This window comes from Leiobunum rupestre, chromosome 4 (genome assembly GCF_980474605.1).
Source record: "Leiobunum rupestre chromosome 4, qqLeiRupe1.1.hap1, whole genome shotgun sequence".
Classification (NCBI taxonomy): domain Eukaryota; kingdom Metazoa; phylum Arthropoda; class Arachnida; order Opiliones; family Sclerosomatidae; genus Leiobunum; species Leiobunum rupestre.
In genome coordinates this window covers 52922846-52942774 of record NC_143387.1, presented here as the reverse complement: position 1 = coordinate 52942774, position 19929 = coordinate 52922846, and the positions used below count along the sequence as shown (strand labels likewise).

At 43.9% G+C, this 19929-nt stretch overlaps 2 protein-coding genes across 8 annotated transcripts in view; one reads left to right on the top strand and one right to left on the bottom strand.

Annotated features, from left to right (window-relative positions):
- The window catches only part of LOC149948252 (uncharacterized), a 152779-nt gene extending 141914 nt beyond the window's left edge, over nucleotides 1-10865 (top strand). For 4 of the 5 annotated variants that reach the window (XM_090173228.1, XM_090173227.1, XM_090173229.1 and 1 more), the window contains 15 exons: nucleotides 59-222; nucleotides 3731-3833; nucleotides 4354-4405; nucleotides 4466-4579; nucleotides 4651-4758; nucleotides 4832-4963; nucleotides 5042-5161; nucleotides 5248-5384; nucleotides 5571-5868; nucleotides 5949-6056; nucleotides 6131-6263; nucleotides 6335-6471; nucleotides 6556-7531; nucleotides 7969-9134; nucleotides 9412-10865. In XM_090173228.1, coding sequence (XP_090029354.1) covers nucleotides 59-222; nucleotides 3731-3833; nucleotides 4354-4405; nucleotides 4466-4579; nucleotides 4651-4758; nucleotides 4832-4963; nucleotides 5042-5161; nucleotides 5248-5384; nucleotides 5571-5868; nucleotides 5949-6056; nucleotides 6131-6263; nucleotides 6335-6471; nucleotides 6556-7531; nucleotides 7969-9134; nucleotides 9412-10320 — 4657 coding nt within the window. In that variant the 3' untranslated portion in view covers nucleotides 10321-10865. Of the gene's footprint in view, nucleotides 1-58; nucleotides 223-3730; nucleotides 3834-4353; nucleotides 4406-4465; nucleotides 4580-4650; nucleotides 4759-4831; nucleotides 4964-5041; nucleotides 5162-5247; nucleotides 5385-5570; nucleotides 5869-5948; nucleotides 6057-6130; nucleotides 6264-6334; nucleotides 6472-6555; nucleotides 7532-7968; nucleotides 9135-9356 lie in introns of all 5 variants that reach the window. The other variant, XM_090173231.1, reaches the window with a different exon arrangement.
- A 644-nt stretch (nucleotides 10866-11509) lies between these two features.
- Nucleotides 11510-18128, bottom strand: LOC149948251 (acid-sensing ion channel 4-A-like). Of its 3 annotated transcripts, none has more exons than XM_090173232.1 (12): nucleotides 18080-18128; nucleotides 17980-18015; nucleotides 16986-17342; nucleotides 15978-16099; nucleotides 14787-14950; nucleotides 14433-14561; nucleotides 14263-14371; nucleotides 14116-14200; nucleotides 13821-14012; nucleotides 13687-13762; nucleotides 13290-13622; nucleotides 11510-11864 (listed from the first exon to the last, which is right to left on the bottom strand). In XM_090173232.1, the coding sequence occupies exons 1-12, from the start codon at nucleotides 18106-18108 to the stop codon at nucleotides 11703-11705; spliced, it is 1794 nt and encodes a 597-aa protein (XP_090029358.1). In that variant the 5' UTR covers nucleotides 18109-18128; the 3' UTR covers nucleotides 11510-11702. The 3 variants fall into 3 exon arrangements, with proteins under 3 accessions (XP_090029358.1, XP_090029359.1, XP_090029361.1); XM_090173233.1 differs by having other exon boundaries at nucleotides 11510-11813; XM_090173235.1 differs by having other exon boundaries at nucleotides 11688-11847.
- Between the last annotated feature and the right edge of the window lie 1801 nt (nucleotides 18129-19929).

The window sequence follows — 19929 nt, the reverse complement described above, 5'->3', positions numbered from 1 at the left end:
CACTGCTATGGTTCCTACGTTAAGTAAGTAGCTTTAAGTGACGGTGATTATTTTTCAGTCACGTGAACAAAACATCGACGTACGAAGATCCCCGGATGAAGGACTCGTCCGACGAAGAGCCTCCGGAGCCTCGGGACGTCGAACTGCTGAGAGACTCCCAAATGGGCTTTGGTTTCGTCGCGGGCAGCGAGAAACCCGTCATCGTCCGATTCGTCACCGAAGGTAGGTCCAATCCACGCATTCCGTTTTTGGTTAGATCGCCGAAAACGCGCTAGCAGGGCTCGTACAGACCTGGAACTATCCGGAAATTATATTGTCGACCGGAAAGTCACGGAAATAGACGTGGGCCTGATACTGAGTCACTTTTCTCACTCAAAATCACCTTTTTTAAATCTGTCACTAAAAGTCACTTTTCAAAAAATTAGTTACTATTTATCACTTTTTTCGAATTTTTAGATTTCCTTAGCATTGAACGTTAGAAAACTGTCTTACAACCCTTTTTTACAAATAATAAAACAAAATCAAACTCAACTAAAAAAGTCTACTGTGTAACCTAGGAGCAACAAACACAGCACCCCTCACAAGGAGAACGCAACACGTCAAAAGTCACGCATTTTCTTGTGTACAGTTTTCATTTTCGCTTGTTGCAGCCTACTTCCAGGGGCTAGTAGGCCACACTTTGAAGCTCTCTGGCGCTCTTTTAACTCATCGTAGGAAAATGGGGAAAAAAACAGGCATACTTCTCAACTCACCCCCTACAACTCCTTCAAATTTATGCATAACCTTTTGAAACACCCTGTATAGATTAGAAAAATTAGCCTCGTTATGCATTAAGAGTTACACTAGATAAGTCTTTGCCATAAAACCTTAGTTTTTATGTTATTATCTTGGCTAACTGGTGCAATCGAGTGTCCCAGATTCAGGCCCGTACACAGCCGCCAAAACTCGGGGGCGCTCAAATTCTTTTTGGGGGTGCCAACCTTGAGTCATTTTTATCTCCCCACCTATGAAATTAGTAAATATATTAATCCGGTTGTAGTCCTAAAATATCCGTCAAAACATTTTTGATAAGCTGGTTCAATATTTCTACAATTGAAAAGTTTTTCTAGTGCAGTGAGACGCGCGAAAGCAATTTTCAAAAACTTCAGTAAAATGGTTTCAAATATTTACTGATACTAGCTCTCTAGTAAAAGTAATTTTCCTTTTTGATTAATATACAAATATTTTATATCATATCTATCGGTAATTGAGCAATCGATTTGTTTTGGGTCAGTCGGATTGGGGATGCTCAAGTACTCATTTGGGGGCGCTGAGCATCCCCTGGCGCCCCCCCCCCCCCCGTGTACGGGCCTGCCCTGATTACCTTTTGGCTACATTCATCTCAAAGAGACATTTTAAAAAATAAATCATTTAGCACTTTGGGAAGAAATGGTAAGCGATGAGGCAATTTGATGTAAAAGGGGAAAGTGGCGCTTTCTGGCAATCGCGTGTCGGAAGGGAAATCCGTAAATCGGCGGGCATTACGCCGATCCCCCATTGATAAGTTCCTCGTTCATCAGCGGAGGATTTCACTTACTGCCGCCCTCCGCGATGGAAGAGGCGAACGAAATAAATCTTCATCGAAGAGCGGCGGGAGAATTGCCGAAAATGCAAATGAAGGTTCGCCCGAAGAATGGGATGGACGAAAGCGCTTTGACGAATCGAACCCGACAAAGGCGCTAAATACGCCACCCCTGTTTAATAAATGTTTCTATTCCGGAAGCTTTCGCCAAGGCGCTAAGACTCCCCACTCGCCTCCCTCTGCCGTAGTCGACACTATATTAGCCTAGTCGAGAGTTGATTTTACCAGTCTTTTATCTGAGACCGCCCAGGCAATGTTATTGTTTCAGATATTCTTAATCAAAATGTTTCCAAAGTTTTTCTTTCCGACAGTCGGAATTATTTATCAGTCGGGATTTATTTGTTTCGTAAAGAGTAGGGCTTTTACATAAATCAACCGCCTTTAGGACATTCTTTTATTTTAGGTCTCGGAGAACTAGGATTGACTAGTATCAAAAGTAGCGTAAGACCCAAAAGTGTGTCAGCTGTACCTTCGCGCCTATTAAAATTTCTAGTGAGACCTAGTCACACTATAGACTACATAATCTATTAGTTGGAGTAGTACTAGCAACTTTATATTTAGTCTGTAGTCTGGCGCGAATTTATCTCTTCGATTTACTCGCCCGTAGACATACGTTCTAAAACGCCTCACTCGGCGGCGCTGGAGTACCTCGGTTTTGATGACGTATTTTCCGTCCCCCCTTCCTTTCCCTTTTTTACTTTAAGACAAACTCTCATTAACTACTATCAGAAATAAATGAACCGAAGTTATCGAAATAGCGCTCAGAATCTGAGGGCGTTTTCCTTATGAAAATGATGAGAAAATCGTGTCAAATAAAGGCTAATTTCTATCCCCGTCTTTTGACGCGATAAATTGCACTTGGGAATCGTGGGTATAGCTATTTCTATGTATATAAAATGGTTTCATATAAACCAAAACGGTTTTTTTCGGCCTAGGAGCGCGCAAAATTTCAAATTCGAGGCCAAAATGTAACTTCATAAAGAAAACGCCTCCAACATGGGGAGTATAGCAGTCTGATAACTTCTGTTCATTTACTTATGCTACTATACCGTTCTGACAAACTTTTGGGTCTGGTGCTACTTTGGTTAGTATCTATACCCGGTATAGGTCAAAATTGGCTCACTTGCGCTTTATTAAATAAGGGAGTGATTTTGCAAATCTTTTCAAAGTCACAATGGGAAACGCTGGGTTTTGCTCTTCATGAAAGCTAGGAGCAACAAACACAAGGAGAACGCAGCTAGCCATTAAACACGCTAACGCGGTGTTGTGTACAAATTTCATTGGACGAGCCTTTACGCTGAACGATTTACGGGCGGGGGGGGGGGAGAATTTCCGAATATTCCCCTTCCGACGGCAGCCGGCACTAAAGCGTCTAACCAATGAAAAGTGTACGCGAGAAAATGCACGACTTTTGACGGGTTGCGTTCTCCTTGTGTGGGGTGCTGTGTTTGTTGCTCCTAGATGAAAGGATCGGAAGTTTATGGGCATTAAATAAACCACTTAGAAATCCCTCTGTAAAAATTCCGTGATACGTCTCTAATTAACGTTGCGGAACGAAAATTCACTCGTGAGTCGTGACATACATTACGCGTACCCTTAATTTTTATTCTCATCTTTGCCCGTTTTAATTCGCAATAATTGGTTTTATTATCTTAATAACCGTATCGGTCCTTTTTTTGGTCCCTTTTAATTTTGATTTTGTATTTGGCCAACGCCGATGTTCTATTTTATTTCTTTTAATTTGCCCTTTCCAAGAACAAAGGAATTATTTCCCAGATTAACGAAAAAGCACGTTTTATTGGCGAAACCGCGCAACTTAATCGTCGCCTCCCCCCGCCTACGTAATAAAGGAAAAAATGAATGATCCATCGCTTCATTACCTGGCTCCCGCGGCCCCAGTTCCCGTTCCTTTTGTCAACTGGCCCCTCTTGCCGGTCTCGGAGGGGCCCGAAAATAATTAAGTACGCCCCAATTTTTAGCATTGCTTCGCGCGATTAATTTGCGACCCATAAAAATGGACGGCCTCGGAGGTCATTAACGCGAGAAAAGGCACGCCTAACAACACTGTTTTACTGTAGAGAGTGACGAATTTGTTGTTTCCGTCTTTAGGCGGCCCGAGCGAGGGCAAACTGCAGCCGGGGGATCAGATATTAAGGATCAACTCCGAAAATGTGGAAAAGGCGCCCAGAGAACATGTCATTGAATTAGTCAGGTAATTCATTTTTCTCTCTGATCCATCTACACCCGCTTTTAATGTTAGTGATTTAAAACCAGGTTAATAAATTAAATATAATATCGTTATTACGTGTCATATTTGTTGACCCTGTCCAAAATGAAACCTCGTAAACAAAATTAATGTCTGAAATTCTCAAGCCTGGCTGACGAGGCATCTGAAACCTTCACGTTTTATCCCACTGTCTTTTTTAGTCAATAAATAAAGGTCTTGTAAATTAGACTTTAAGGGAATATAACCTCAACGTATTCTTTATAGAAGATCCCTAACAATTTGTGAAAGAATTTACTAACTAGCGCCGGAAATATCAAACGCTATATAATAGAGTGGTAAATATTGAAATTGTTGGTTCTCCACACCAAATACCTCAGGTTCTATTCCCTTCAATTTGTGTCGTGTCGTTCAAATTTCGTACAACAGTTTTTTCAAATATCCGAATTATTTATTTAACGCTTAAACTTCTACAATTTACAAATATAACTTACGCATTTTGTTACAGATCGTGCAAGCACGCGGTGAAGCTGACTGTTTGCCAGCCGTACAATCTCAATGTAAGTCGAGTTATAGCGAAGCTGCCGATTGAAATTAACGACATCGCGTCTATCCCGTAGGGTGCCAGAAAATCCGCGCTTCTTAGCGCCGCCAAGAAGGCCAAATTGAAAAGCAAACCCTCTCGTGTCCGTTTCGCCGAAGGCGTCGTCATCAACGGTTCCCCTCTTTACTCCGTAAGCCTCGTCTCCTTCGAGTCACCAACGAGCTGACTCCCGAAATTAACCCTTTTTCTCTTTGACGCCAGCCTTCGCCTTTCGAATCCTGCGTTCCGTTCCTACCCAACGTTCTCAAGGTCTTCCTCGAAAACGGACAGACCAAGTCCTTCAAATACGACAGTACAACTACCATTCAGGTAAGAAAGGACTTACTTAGACGCCGTTTAAGGAAATTATAAGACGTAATTTTGATGACGATAATCTTCGCAGGACGTTTTGGACTCTTTGCGAGAGAAATTGTCCGTGAAATGCGTGGAACATTTTAGCCTCGTGGTGGAACACATCAAATCAATTAGGAGGAACAAGCTCACCCTACTAGACCCCAGGGACACGTTAGCTAAGGTTCGCGAAAGACAGTCGCGCTCGCGGATAATCGTATCACGTCGCTCTCCCTTCTAAATGGTCTTTTCCTCCCGACAGATCGCGGCGCGACCCGGCGCCCATCACCTGCGCTGTCTCTTTCGAGTCGTCTTCGTGCCCAAGGACGCCTACGATCTGCTCCAAAAAGATCCGGTGGCCTTTGAGTATCTTTACGTCCAGGTAGAGTCGCGTCATTTTTGTGCCAAATGAATCGTACCCTCGGGATCGTTTGTTAACGGCCTCGCTCTCTCTCTCTCTCTTGGCAGTGTTGCAACGACATTGTCCACGAGCGCTTCGCTCCCGAGTTGAAGTACGATATCGCCCTTCGTTTGGCGGCCCTACATATGCAACAGCACGCCTTAAGCAGCGGGATGCTCGGAAAGATTAACATTAAAGCTATCGAGTAAGTACCACCAGCCGGATATAATGACTCCCCGTATACGCGGGAAGAGTACTCTCTCGTACTTAACTTCCCGGTTTTGCCACTGGGGCGCACTCTCGAATGTCGCCGTTTCTTCATCCCAGTCTATCGAAGCCTGTTTTGCTAAAGATTATTAAAGTTTGTGACGGGTGGTTTTTTTGTTGTTAGACGAGAATGTGGCTTGGACCGTTTCGTGCCACTGTCCCTGCTGGAAACGATGAAGCGGAAAGAGTTGCGCAAACTTTTGGCGCACTTTCTGAAGCAGAACCAGTCCCTGAGCGCTCCCGGTCAGAAGCAGCTGACGGCGCTTCAAGCCAAACTGCACTATCTGAAAATCATCGGCGAACTGCCGAGCTACGGCGCCAAATGCTTCTCGACCAACCTGAAGGACTCCACCATGGAGACGGCCTTACTAGTCAGTCCAAAATACGGGATCAGTCAGATTAATAGTCTCCGTAGCACCGTGGTAAGATTACGTTTTGTCAATTTTGTCTTGGTTATATTGTTCGTAAACTAACGCCACAGTGTGCTCCTACGCGCGCGCAGACGCCGTTGACGCTGGCCCATATCGAAGAAGCCTCGTCGGTGCACGTGACCAAAGACGACGAATTGTCGTATTGCGTCGAGCTCTTCTTGAAGAACCCCGATCGAGAGGTAAGCGAATTTTTATGTGTAATTTTTTTGTCTCGTATTTGAAATGAGATTCGAATAATATCCGTGTCGCGCAGAGTTTCGTGTTCAGTCTCGAAGATCGGGACACGGAAGAATTCGTATTGTTGTTAAAGGGATATCACCGTCTACTGGCCGGTCGCGATTTACCCGTTCACTGGAAAGTCACGGATCCTTGGAGGATAGTCTCTGGTAGGTTTCTTTTCACCTTCGAACCTTTCTCTTCGCGAGATATTATTCGAGTTCATATATTTTCCTTTCAGTGTCTCCAAACTATCACGGTCAACACGAGGTCTATCTGGCTCCTTGGAATTACGCCCCCAAATTCGATGGCAGCGAAGAATCGCCCACGAGATTCGTCGACTTGGCCCTTCCCGTTCCGCCTTATTCGCCTTGCGACGTAAGTTTCTTCCTTCCGCAGTATTCTTTGTTCTTAAACGCGAACGAATTCTTCAAAGTTTTCTGACACTTTCCGCTCCTCCAGTCTGTTCTTTTACGAAGTGGCTCTCGAGAAACATTCAGCCAATCGACGTTGTCGCTCCCGAACCTGGTGGACCACAACATGAACGAAACGCGCGTGATGCCATCGCCTTCGAGCGTTTCTGGTCAATCTTTCGTCTCCAGTTTCGGTCACGTGGTCAACCCATCCGTTACCTCCAGCGTCACCTCCTCCAACAACCCGGAGGAGTTCGGTCGAACGGAGAAGATCGACATGCACAGCGTCGTGTCGATGGAGTTGCTGGAAGACGCCGACGCGGACGACGACGAACTGTACGAGGCCAAGAACCGCGAAGTGATCCAGAGAGTGGTCGAAATGAACCAAATCGTCACCGACGCGGAGGACTACCTGCAAGAAGACCAAGACATCCCCCGCGACGAAGACGTGGATGGCAAGTTGCATCCCATCACGGAAAGTATCAATCCGGTCAAGCTAGAAGGGCCGTCCGCGTTGAGGGCGGCTGACTCGTTGTTGCTGCTGACGCAAATCGAGAATTACCCCGACGACAGCGTCGAGGCCTTGGTCGAAGGGACGAAGAACGTCGACCCCGACGCGTCCCCTTCGGAATCGGACACCGATAGTTTAAGTACGCCCAATGATAGTCCGTTACACTCGGCTCGTATCAAAGACTCTCCGCAACTAAGGACTCGCAATAGAACCGGCTCTAGTTTCGGACTGCACAGCCCGGACCTGTTGCCAGGAGTGGACTGTGAAGGCCAGGACGTGATGGAATTGTTGAAGCAGCTGCAAACGTCCAACGAACTCGCGTTACCCTTCGCGGAAGGAACTTTTTATTTGGACCCCGATATTATAGACTTGACCATGATCCCCCCGCCAATTACTCCCGATTCAGATGTGCCTTTGACCAATACCGGAACACCGTTGGACAATCCGCCTGTTCCGTTCTTGGACCCCAAACTCAAGGGAGAGAACTCTCAATCAGCTAGTGAACCAAAGAAAGGTAGCGCCTCGTTTCATTTAATATATTTTATCGACATCAAACTGCTTAAATGCCCGTCTGACACTTTATATACATGTATAATGCGTGTGTAATATAATGTATTCATTTCTACTACGAATATTAGCTTGCTTACCCTCAATCTTTGAGATTTCAGGGGCTTTGTTCTTGCGAAGACTAGAAAGTCTGATAGACAAATGCTAGTAAACGTGTAGTAGTGTAGTTTAATAGAGTACAAACTACCCTGGGCGTTCTCACTTTATAGCACCGGCTTCACCTTTCTAATAATACAATACGATGGATATACGTGGTAGAAATGAATATATACTCGAAACGCTTTTGTTACGTCATTTCATAGGTTTCGTATTAGTTTTAAGTATCTTAAGCGGCTTTTCCTCCCAATTCCATTCAAATATCTAAAATCTCGTCGTAATTTTTAGCCGTAGAAGCGGAGTCCTGCAAGTCAGACACTGGAAGAGTGGTGGCCGAGCTCGACGACCTGTGCCTGGCCTTGTCGGAGCTGCGCGCCAAAAACATAACCTCCCAGGAAGAGACGCTGATGGAAGAGGCTCCCTTGACCCTGAACAGCCTACCTCCCATTGACGACATCGATTCCTTCATCGCCTCCGTGACGGTCCCTCCTCCGCCCTTGTCCTACGACCAGACTCAGTTCTCGCGGGCGGACGTGGTGGACGACTTGTCCGCCTTCATCATCCCGCCCCCGCCCAGCTCCAGCCCCAGCACCGAGGAACAGAACGAGGTCATCGCCCGCTTCGAACGGGCCGCCGCCGACATGAAGCGAATGATGGGCGACGTCGACCGGAACCACGACGCTGGCTCTGTCTTCGCGGTCGTCGAGTCGGCCGCTGACGGCGGATACGGCGCCGGCAATTCCTGGACCAGTAGCGGCCCCGCGCCGTCGCGACCTCCCGTTTGCAACGGCAGCAACGGCAATCAGCCGCAGTCCGTGGCTCCTAGTTCGGGCTTCGACAATCTGAAAGTCGGTACGAACGGCTTTAGCAACGGTGATACGCTCAGTTTGGCCAGCGATTGCGATTTCCACGGCAGCGTCGGCGGGGATTCCTCGGGCTACGAGACTCTGACTTCTTCGTTGACGTCCTACGGCGAGATGGCCTTCCCCGAAGAGAACGACGACGACGACGACGAAATCTTCTACCAGGATCGCAACAGCTACGGCAATACCGAGTTTCGCTTAGACGGCCCCAAGTACGCCAACGTCATGGTGCGCGGGGGTTCCGTGGCCGTAGTCTCTCACGACGACGCGCCGGAGTACGAGGAGGTCGCGTTCCGCTTCGACTCTTCGTCCATTTTAACGAACGGAAACTCCGTCAACGGTTTCCGCGACGAGAAGCCGCGCGCGCCTCCTCGCAGGAAGACCGCGGACAACGGCGGAAGCCGAGGCAGCTCCGACGACATCGGCGTCGGCTTGGATTTGGATCCGCACTCTCCCGGGATGCCGAGGTCGATTTCCTGGGCGAATCTCCCCGTTCCCGGAACTCCCAGTCCCGCCAATCCCCGAAGGCTGAAACCGCTCATCAACGGCAAGTCTCAGAAGCCGCCGTTGCCGCCAGCGTCTCCTAATGCGGTTTGTATTTTTATCAATTTACCCCCGAGACCTACGCTTATAATTGGCTTTTTTATCCCGTGGTAGATACGAATACTAGCTTTGGTGATAGGTCAGCTTAATAATAATCCTTAACCTTAGATCTAGAATTAACTCCGCCGAGCTGACGCTACTAGAGAAATTCGACTAATCAGGCTTTTTTTACGACCGGGTCTTGACACTTTTTTTGTTCTTACTGCCTAGTTGGTTTAAAATCCGGTGGTATTTTTTCAATTTTCCTCGACCATTACGCTACCAGGATCGAGCCAGGAAGGCGTTGAAGGCCGGGTTCGCCCTCAACTCGAAGCTGCAGCCCACAACGCCGCCCGCTGTGAGTCGAGGGCTAACCAACGGAACGACGAACGGCTCGAGCCACTCTTACTCGAACGGCAACTGTCCTTCCGATTCGTTCAACAACAATGTCGATGGTCAACGAGAGACGGACATCTTGATGGTCTCGTACGGCGACGACGGGGACGGCGCCGTTTTAACTAACGGCCACGGACGCGTTCGTCTGAACGGACTGGTGGAGCGCAAGATGGTTCGGATTAACGTCAACTACTCCGGGGAGTTCATCGAGGACGGCGAAGAAGAAGAAGAAGATTACGCCAACGAAGTCGATTCTTTAACGAACGGTGATTTGGAACGGCACGAGATGTTTTCGGGTGTCCTGAGAGAAATCAAGTCCATGGTCTTTCATCTGGACGTGGTGAGTCAGAACTGGTTGAAGAATGAGGAATCCAACGTCGGCGTCGCGGCCGACCGGGAGACTCCCGACAATCTGGAGAAATTCGCGACGGCCAAGGAAGCCTTGATCGGCGAATCGAGACAGTTCGTCACGGCCTCCAAACTGTTCGTCAAAAGCGCGACTGAGTCGTCGGACAAAGTCTCGGATCATTTGAGAACCTGCGTCACCCTCTTGGACCGTATGTTCGCGGTCAGCGAGTTGCTTCTCACCCGAATGCTCTCGCTGGCCCAAGTTACCTCACTAGTCGAAAAACTGAAAGAAGTGGCTTTGGCCTATTCCAATACGGTGACCGCCGCCCAACAGACTGTCGGCAAGAACGCCAGCAATCCCGACATGTGCACCCTTATGCATCAGGCCACCGCGTTAGCCACGGCCTTAACCACACTCATGCGGACCTTGAGAACCTTCACGTCACCTTGACCGTAGGCCCTTTTCCTCGTTTGTGAAATATCGCGCCAAACCAAGCTTATCATGTGATTTTATCAGTGTTTCGGGATCAAATATGAAACAACCCCTACTACTATAGTAGGGAACACCCTTTAGTAGTATGGCGTATAGTAGGTGAAACCCCAGTACGATAGGAAAATTCCTACTCTGGTTATATATCGACGAAATCATCGGACAAATTTCGTTTCATCCCAGATTGAATCACCTAAAGACCCGGAAATCACGTTAATCGGAAAATTTAGGTTTTGTAAAATAATATTATTAGTCGAAAAATAGGCCTAGTTGGGAGGAATCATCCTCGAATGTTAAAGAAATGACAGTAGGAAAGGTACCATTAAACGGTATTTTTATTTCCATTAGGCCTAGCGGGAATGACACTGATACGCTATAAATCGCTAAATGATAATCGGTGTTATCCATAAAGTATTATAAAATGCAAAAGTTAAACAGTTTTACAATGCAAATAAAAGTGCAATGAATTTAGTGTTACCCTTGTAATTAAAGTAGTTCAGTTTTTTTTAAAGAAAGCTATAACTATATAATAATGATCAAAAGACTTTTTGTATAATTGTATTAAAAAGACCCCTCAACAGATCGTAAGTGGCGGAAAAAAATCAAGGAAATATATAAATGTCTTATTAGTTTTTAATCAAATTTAAGCCTAGAGAAAAATGTTCGCTGCCATTAAGTTAATGCCATTATTTTTTACATAAATTTCGTTGGCGTTGAATTTATTTTGGAATTTACGTGAAACCTAGCAATAACGTTAAAGCCGCACTTTGCTCCGTTTAGGTTTAAATATAGATTCTAAAGATGTATCAACAGTGGAGAAGGTGTGGCTTTAACCACCACCCCACCACCACCACCAGTCAAATTCCTTTTGCTTTTTCGACAATTGCAATCAAAAATAGGCACCCGGTTGCGGGTCGCGAGCGCTGTTAAACTCGAAAAAATAAGCGGAAACGAAACGTTTCATGTATTCGTGTAATCATGTTTAAGAAGAAAAAATATCGTTGTAACGTGTGCTATGAAGGACCAAAATGTTTAAGAAAAAAATGACATAGAAATCACCCCAAATTTGTACGCTATATGAAACAAGTTCTCTTTGTTAGATATTGCAAAGTTTTTATGTACATAAAAACATTCGTATTTATATCAACTGGATTTTTCAAATGTTTCAGTCGTGCGCGTTTGAAGGGGATAGTCACTCGAGTAATCAGATGTACAAATAGTAATGACGGCAAATTGGAAAACACTGAAGCATTGAAAACTCGATGGAATATTACCGGTTTTTTAAATCGGTTGTACAACATTTTTACGAGTGACTATCCTCGTGCGTAATACGACAGTTAGTTTTAAGAAAAGTAGTGTCCGTCGTAATGTCTGTCGTAAATGTCGGGATAAGGCGGGTGTTCCCAGTACCGCGTTGGCTGTCTTTCGTCACCGGCGTCCAGGTAACCCGGAAGCTGCCACAAATTGGCGTTTGACAAAAAATTTGGTCTAATTACGACCCTCTCCTGAAATTAGAATAAAATCTGTTCCAAGTGCCACCTAGGAGCAACAAACGCAAGGAGAACGCGGCTAGCCTTTAAACACTCTAACGCAGTGTTGTGTACAAATTTCATTGGACGATCGTCACGAGCCTTTACGCTGAACGTTTCCCGGGGGGGGGGAGACAATTTCCGAATTTTCCCCTTCCGGCAGTAGCTAAAGCGTGCATCGCCGCAGGTACACAGAGGTACACACCGAAGGTATACCTAGCGCTTCGCCTTAATACTAGGTCATTGAGTATATTTTATAAATCGGGTCTAACGTGACATCGCCGAAGGTAATTTCTCTGCGTATAACCCGTGGTTGTTGCTCTTCGCCTTAATACTAGGTCATTGAGTATATTTTATAAATCGGGTCTAACGTGACATCGCCGAAGGTAATTTCTCTGCGTATAACCCGTGGTTGTTGCTCTTCGCCTTAATACTAGGTCATTGAGTATATTTTGGTCATTGAGTTTGTTTTTGGATTTTCGGATCGGATTTCGCACTGGCTCGAATTTCGCACTGTAAATCGGGACATGAGAGTAAATCAGCCATTGGACACAGGGGGTTTAAAAGAGTACAGAGGGGTTTGGGACGCCTGCGAGTTTTTGAGTTATTTTTGCGGGGAAAAGGGTACCACGGAAATTCTCGCGTGGGAAAAGGGGAGGGGAGTACCACGGTAACTATCACATGGGAAAAGGGGGGAGGGGGTACCACGGTAATTATCACATGGGGAAAAAGGGGAGGAAGGGCCTTACTGGGGTGGTTCTACTATGGGGAAAAGAGTACCATGGAAATTATCCCCCGGGAAAAAGGGGGTGGAGGAAGCCTTACTGGGGGGGGGGGAGGTTCGACTATGTGGTAAAGGGTACCACGGAAATTATCGCGTGGTAAAAAGGGTCGGGGGCCTTACTGCGGTGGTTCGACTTTGGGGTAAAGGGTGCCACGGTAATTCTCGCATGGGAAAAAGGGGGAGGCGGCCTTACTGCTGTGGTTCGAATATGGGGAAAAGGGTGCCTCGAAACACGCCACTAGCTGAGGGCCCGCTTATAAGGCGGGCTAATACCCAAGGTACCACCTTAGGCCTAAGTCATCAAGCGACTTTTAAGGTGGCCGGTTTACAATGCGTAGGAGGGTGGTTGCAAGCCCTTCACGCCACGCGAACCAACCGTTCTAATGGAAAGGGGAAACCTCTTTAACCAGTAGGGAGAGAACTTGCAAACTCAACGCGGAAGGAGCTGTTACGACGTCTACTCTTGCTGCGAGGCGAAAGTGCTAACCAGCAGGCGCTAAAGCGTCACGAAAACTGTACGCAAGAAAATGCACGACTTTGACGGGTTGCGTTCTCCTCGTGTGGGGTGCTGTGTTTGTTGCTCCTAGGTGCCACGACCAACGAAATCATTTACTTACGTCTATTTTTCTTTGGGCTTGCGTGGCTCTGTGGTTTCTATCTCCTGGAAAGAACGAATTGCGAGTACGGGTATTCTTAGTTGGCGCCGCGTCGGGATAGAGAAAAAGGTTCGGATTCCGTTTGAATCTGATGGCCAGACCTCTTCTTTTGCCGTTGAGTTTGTCCTTGTGTGCTCCGAACGATACGTAGCCCCAGGTTGCGCCGTAGACTCTCTTGTAGTACAAGTAGCTAAGAATTGTCGCTCCTTGCTCCAATATTTCCACGATGGTAATGGCCGATACGCCGATGTATAAACCCAGACAACCTCCGAGGTTAGCGAACAACTGCGGCAACTTGAAAAAAATAGTTCCCAAGTTTTTTTTATACAGTTATGACCGCGGAAGCGAATAAACTAACCGTAGTAGCGGGCTGATCAGATATGGATAGGTAATTTTTGTCTTGTAAAAATACAACCACCCTCAAGAAATTTTCCCTGTTTAAAAATACAGGATTAGTCGTCCGATAATGAACGAAATACTGAATGCGATTACTTCATATATTGAAGGTTAATGGAGAGATTTCCCCTGGCGGAGCCGTTTCCAGCCCTCGCTATATCTTCGTCACTGATGTTCAGCATTCGACGAAACCTGGCGTTTATAGTGGGACGTCTCTGAATAATCAGCTTCTGGTGATTTAAATTAGGCCACTCGGCTTGCGACACCGTCAAATCGTACTTGATGTCGCTATATAGATACGAAAAATGTTTATTTTCACTCGCTCAACTTGTTCACGACTTTTGCACGCTTTTGCGTTTGGGTAAATTTAAAAGTTATAAAGTTAACTTACTGGCAAGCTGGCTGACACAACCTTTGGCAGGAACTAACGGTTTTAGCGTTCGCAAACGATTTATAAATTAAACTTCTACACGCCACTAAAATATAAAGAGGAAGGTTTTATACTTCGCAAATTTGAGGTAAGACACGAAATATATACCTTGGGTAGTATTACACGGGTCGCAGGTTTTCTCGCCATCTAGCGAGAGCTCTTCGAGACAGTCGCAATTTTTTAGTAGTTTAGCTTCTTTGCACAAAATCTCGCAATACTAGAATATCAAAAGTTACTTTGCAATGATTATAGTCTTTAATATCCAATACTGTAATTACCTTGTATGTATAGACTTTAAACTGATTTAGAAAAGTCTTGCCAAGGTCCTTGTAGATTTTGCCTAATACGCTATCTTCTATGGTGTCGTCGCAACCTCTGTAAGGTTTCGGAAGTCGATCTGTTTTGCGCTGAAAATTTAAAGAAAGTCTAAATATCTTAAATTTAATTTATAAATACTGAACAAAGAAAACTTGATGCCTATTCAAGGATTGCAAGCGTTCAAACGGTCACGATTAGCGCTAAGAATAACTGGATCGCGATAAACACGTCACCAGATTGGAAATTTGGCAGTGGGGATGGTGCTCAGATTGATTTCAAGGGCCAAACACCCCCTACAATGAAAAATGTCCAACCATTCGGGCTCCCACGTAAGTCTTGGTTCCTGGTTGGAGGACGACGCCATCTTCTTGAATGGTGGGGTAAGTACCTGGTTGATGTACCACAAGACGGGCCCCGTAGTCGGCTGTTAGGATGTCCAAGTACTGATCTCTTTCGATGTTTAGAGTTAAACGCAGACCTGACATTTACAAATAATTGACCAGAATATAATGGTTAGTTCGCTGCAAACACGAGATTCATTTCTAAATCACTTAATTGTGATAGTTTTTACTCTTCGATCTTATAGTGTAGAAAACTGAGTATACAAACATACTTATAAGATCTGCGAGTGATCTATAGCTATCTGTACGTGTATTTTGTAATAGATGATCTAAATGTTTTCAGAAACAAAACCACGAAAAAAGTGTCACATAGATCTCTGTTGCGCATGATCTTACTGTACACTCTATAATCTGTATGTTCAAAATGTTTGATCTATATGTTCATTCTTTTTTATTAGTTGACGACTCCAAAATAAGCTATTAACCACCGTAATGAGAGGTGCCCGCGTATTTTATTTCGTAAACTGAGATCGTTTCCTTGCCCTAAAGTCTCTTAAAGGGGAACGGCCAAGCTTTTCCAAATATGGCCTTATTTCCGTATCAAAAGATGAACAAGACGTTCAATATACTAACACGTACCTTTTTTTGTCTTGAAAAAATAGCTTTTCGCCCAAAAAGTTGAAACGAAAAATAACGCCAGGTGTTTGGGTTTGAATTTTCGCCGCCATCTTAGGGGCTGCCGCCAGCGCCCCTAACCCCGTATGAGCGATTTGCGAACTATCCTAACTTTTAAAATCGCGCAATTTAGGCTTAGGTCTCTTATAACTGGAACGCGCCGCGCGTGCGAAACAAATTTTTTGCGTCTTCAGCAGCGCGCTCTTTTACGTTGTTTTTCCGTCTCACCGACTTCTCACCAGGTGTCACGGCGGACGCGTGCTTTTCGATTTCCCGAAATTTCTTTATTTTATTAAAAATTAACCACTCAATATTTTTGACGCGGTCTTCGCCATAAATTTTAGTTTTTAATGGGCTATAGGGCTAACTAACTGGTTAAAGCTTGACCGTTCCCCTTTAAATTTCAACTCTTGTTTTAAGACGTTTGAAAGGCATAATCGCGTGTCTAGTCGTCAATCACACCGATTTGAATGTTCGAATCCAACTCACCGAATGGTGAACCAGTTTTAGTGACGTATCTGTAATTAGCCGAGCTGGATCTAACCATGATGGTGTGACAGAGACCAAATCTGGGACTAGGACTGTTCGTGATGTGAACTAGATTGTACGCTCTGGAAAAAGAATCGTTTTAAATTGACGCTTTATAATTCGGGACATCTGTTTTGTTTGGCCTCGTCAATTAAAAGAAAGGGCTATTGGTTTACGATAACGATCGAAAAATTGCGACACTAAAACCAAAATAACCCCGGCCACTGATTGATTTTTTGCCTTATCTCGAGCCAAAAGACTTGGTCGGTTGTTGGCTAGCCTAAACGATTTTTCATTGCCGCTTTCTTTCTACCGTGATTTTAGCTTTTGAAAGATTTTAGCCCAATTAATTTCCCGTTCAACCAAAGCCTTCTTTTTTGGCATTTCTTTTAAGACGGTCTCGGAAATGATCTATTAGAAGCTTACGATCAAATTGCCCCCATAAATATCGATAATACTTTACGAACTATCGTCACTATCTACCATAAAACGCCATCTGTTATTTGTTCTCGCCTACTTCCTAACCTACTAGTACTTCGGGAAATGGGACAAGTGGACCAAAACACGGTGCTACCAGTGCGAGGGCTCCGATATTTGCAAATTTGGCGTACGAGACTGAATCTCAAAATGATATCAAAAATCAGAAACTGATCTTAAAGGCTTCAAAAGTCGCTTGATGACTTAGGCCTAAGGTCGTGCCTTGGGTATTAGCCTAGCTGATTATTATTATTATTATTATTATTATTATTTCAGAGCATGATTTTCATGTTGATTTCTGGTTTCTTAGGCTGATTTTGTTATTTTGGAACTGATTTTCGTCCAGATTTCTGGATTTTCAAGTTGAGTTCAAGATTTCTAAAACAATTTTTCTCTAGAGTGTACGAGATGTGTACGAATGTCGGAACCCTCGTGGCAGTGTCGCGACTGCATTCCCATTATTCCGTTCAATCCTCCTGGGTTTATCATTACCTTTTGGGGTTGTAACAGTTTCTGAGATTGTAAGTGCATTGAGCGATCATGTCCCCCATTTGATGGCCGTATTTCTTGAGGTTGCTCTTGGTACAAATGAGGTTCATCCACAAATCCGACAGGTCCATAGTTTTGCTTTGACGCAGAAAGTCGTCGATGGTGCGGTAACAAAGGTTGCCTTGGTCGTCGTCGTCGTTTTCTTTGGACTCTTCGAAGTCATTGTCCAAATCCAGGGGCCACTGGATGTCTTCCGGGACGTTTTCGCCGAAGAAGCTTTTCTTCAGCGGGTTCAAGTTGCAAATTGTTACGGCCGGAAACTCCAAAACGTTGGCGTGAATTTCTTCGGTTGTCGTAATTCTATAGTTTCGGATGTACTCGTGTCACTTTTAAACTGATCAAATTAAATTTTGTCGCGAACTCTACCTCGACAAATTTTAGTTAAACAATAGCGAAACAAACTTTATCCGTATTACCAGGAAACTATACACTTGGAATGTCTAAGAAGAATTTTACGGCCGTGATGAGGCTCGTAGAAACGGGCGTGTCTTAAAGCGGGAAAACTCACGAGAAAAACTCTCGCGCCTGGCTACCCTAATTCGACGAAAACTCGTCATTAAGCCTAGTCATGGTTATTATATTATTAGCTTACCTGATTATCTCTTTTATAACCATACAAATACCTGAAATTAGGTATCACTACACTTCTTTCGCGAAGAACATTATAATTACTTCAAAATATTAAGTACGATAACAAATTGAGGTTTTTAAATCCATTGTTTTATAAGCCTTTTTTGCGCGGGAAGATCGCCTATTTGTTACCATGACGACGCATTCTTTTCACGTCAAACCTCGAGCCAATGAATTTGAAATGACTTGTTGCGTCTTACAATGGAACCTTAGACATTCCAAGTGTATACCTCTATAGTCTCCTGGTATTACGTAAAGCTTTACTATCTATAAAGAACCCGCGCGTTAATACCTTGCTTAAACATACCTTGGAAATTCTAGGTACGATGAAATGAGGTATACGCTGCGTTTATTAAATGTTGATGTGGTTATTGTTGATCGTTAATTGCGTTTTCTTCAAAATTTACCTGTTATAGATAAATCCAGATACAGCCATCCCTACGATGAAAGCCCAAATAGTTTTCCGGTACTTCCCTCTCGATCCTGCCACTCTCTGAATTTAGAGTGAAATTCCCATTTGAAACCAACTTTACGCGCAAATTTCCGTATTGAGCATTTACCTTCAAACCGTGAGCGGTCGTACGAAATGCAAACGTTCTGCAGGAACCGCACGCTGTTTCGTCCTATATAGAATACCAGAAGTAATACCAGAAGTTTATAATATATCACTTTTAGGGGATCTCGAGAGTAACGTTTCAATGGGCAAGATTTTTTGGCCAAACCGCAAATATGAAAAGTAAAAATTACTGTTTAAGAAAGTTCATCACGTATTTTGAAAAATCACGAGTCTGCGAGGGTACATGTTTCAAGCAAATACAATTAGATAATTATCACGTAAAATACTTTAAATACCCTTTTTTACATAAATTCTAACGAAATATTAGAGACATAGATACACACTTGGTATTGCCCGCGATACTCAAGCCCAGTTCACACTATACAATTAATTGGGCCACTTAATTGAAACCAACTAATTATAAGCAAGAAAATTGAATAGTGTGAACAGAAAAATTGTAACCAATGTTCCAACTTTTTCTGTTCACACTGTACAATTTTCTTGCTTACAATTAGTTGGTTTCAATTAAGTGGCCCAATTAATTGTATAGTGTGAACTGGGCTTTAGTAAATATTCTACAAGCGCTGTATATATTTTACATATTTCTCAACTTTTATCAAATCTCATGTTCAACACTAGAAGTAAAGCCCAGTTCACACCATACAATTAATTGGGCCACTTAATTGAAACCAACTAATTGTAAGCAAGAAAATTGAATAGTGTGAACAGAAAAATTGTAACCAATGTTCCAACCTTTTCTGTTCACACTGTACAATTTTCTTGCTTACAATTAGTTGGTTTCAATTAAGTGGCCCAATTAATTGTATAGTGTGAATTGGGCTTAAGTGAGCGAAAACGCTTTGGTGCCCTATTGGAAATGGGGGAATAGATCATCATTTCTGTAAATTATATAAAATCTGTCTTTACAAAACAAGCGATTACATTCTTAAGCAAATGGTACAAGGATTAGCGTCGATACCCTAAAAAATCCCATAAGAATAAATTTCATTATTTTTTTTCCAACAGGTAAACTTTAAATCAAAACTAACTACTACAAACATTTGAGCAGCTCGCAATATTTGTAAATCCTTTATGAGATATTAGACAATTTCAAAACTTTGTAGAATTAAAAATATTTCTTACATTGTCATCGGTGAACATAGTATAGGTACAATTTTAAATTTTCCGCGAAATGAAGAAGTTAAAGACACGCGAGATTGGAAGCCGAACTATTCGTGATGAGATCCCAACTCGAATTTAGAAAAACAACGTGTTTACATACCCACTGATCTTCTTCGTCGCCCATTATCCTATTTTGACTATTACTATATTATATTTCTAACACGAAAGAGGCGGAACACTTATCTCTTAATTGTCGATGTTTATTGCCATCGACGGCATCGAGGTAACGATCTAATGTGTCACGGTGTCGGCCTAACTCGCTCTTCAATTGAATTTCAGGGAGGAAACTATCGTGGAAAGTATAGCTATTGCGCGTGCGCCTTCGTTACAACGGGCTAATCAAGTTCCTATCACATTGAAGACGAAAGATTACGTCCTCCGTATGGGCTCTTTGTTGCATTACCACAATGCGTCGTTCGCTTCATTTTCTCTAGTAGGCTCTTCTAACCGAGTAATGCTTTTAAACAGAATTCGGTATAAACATATAAAATAAGTACATTTGGTTATAATAAATTCGTG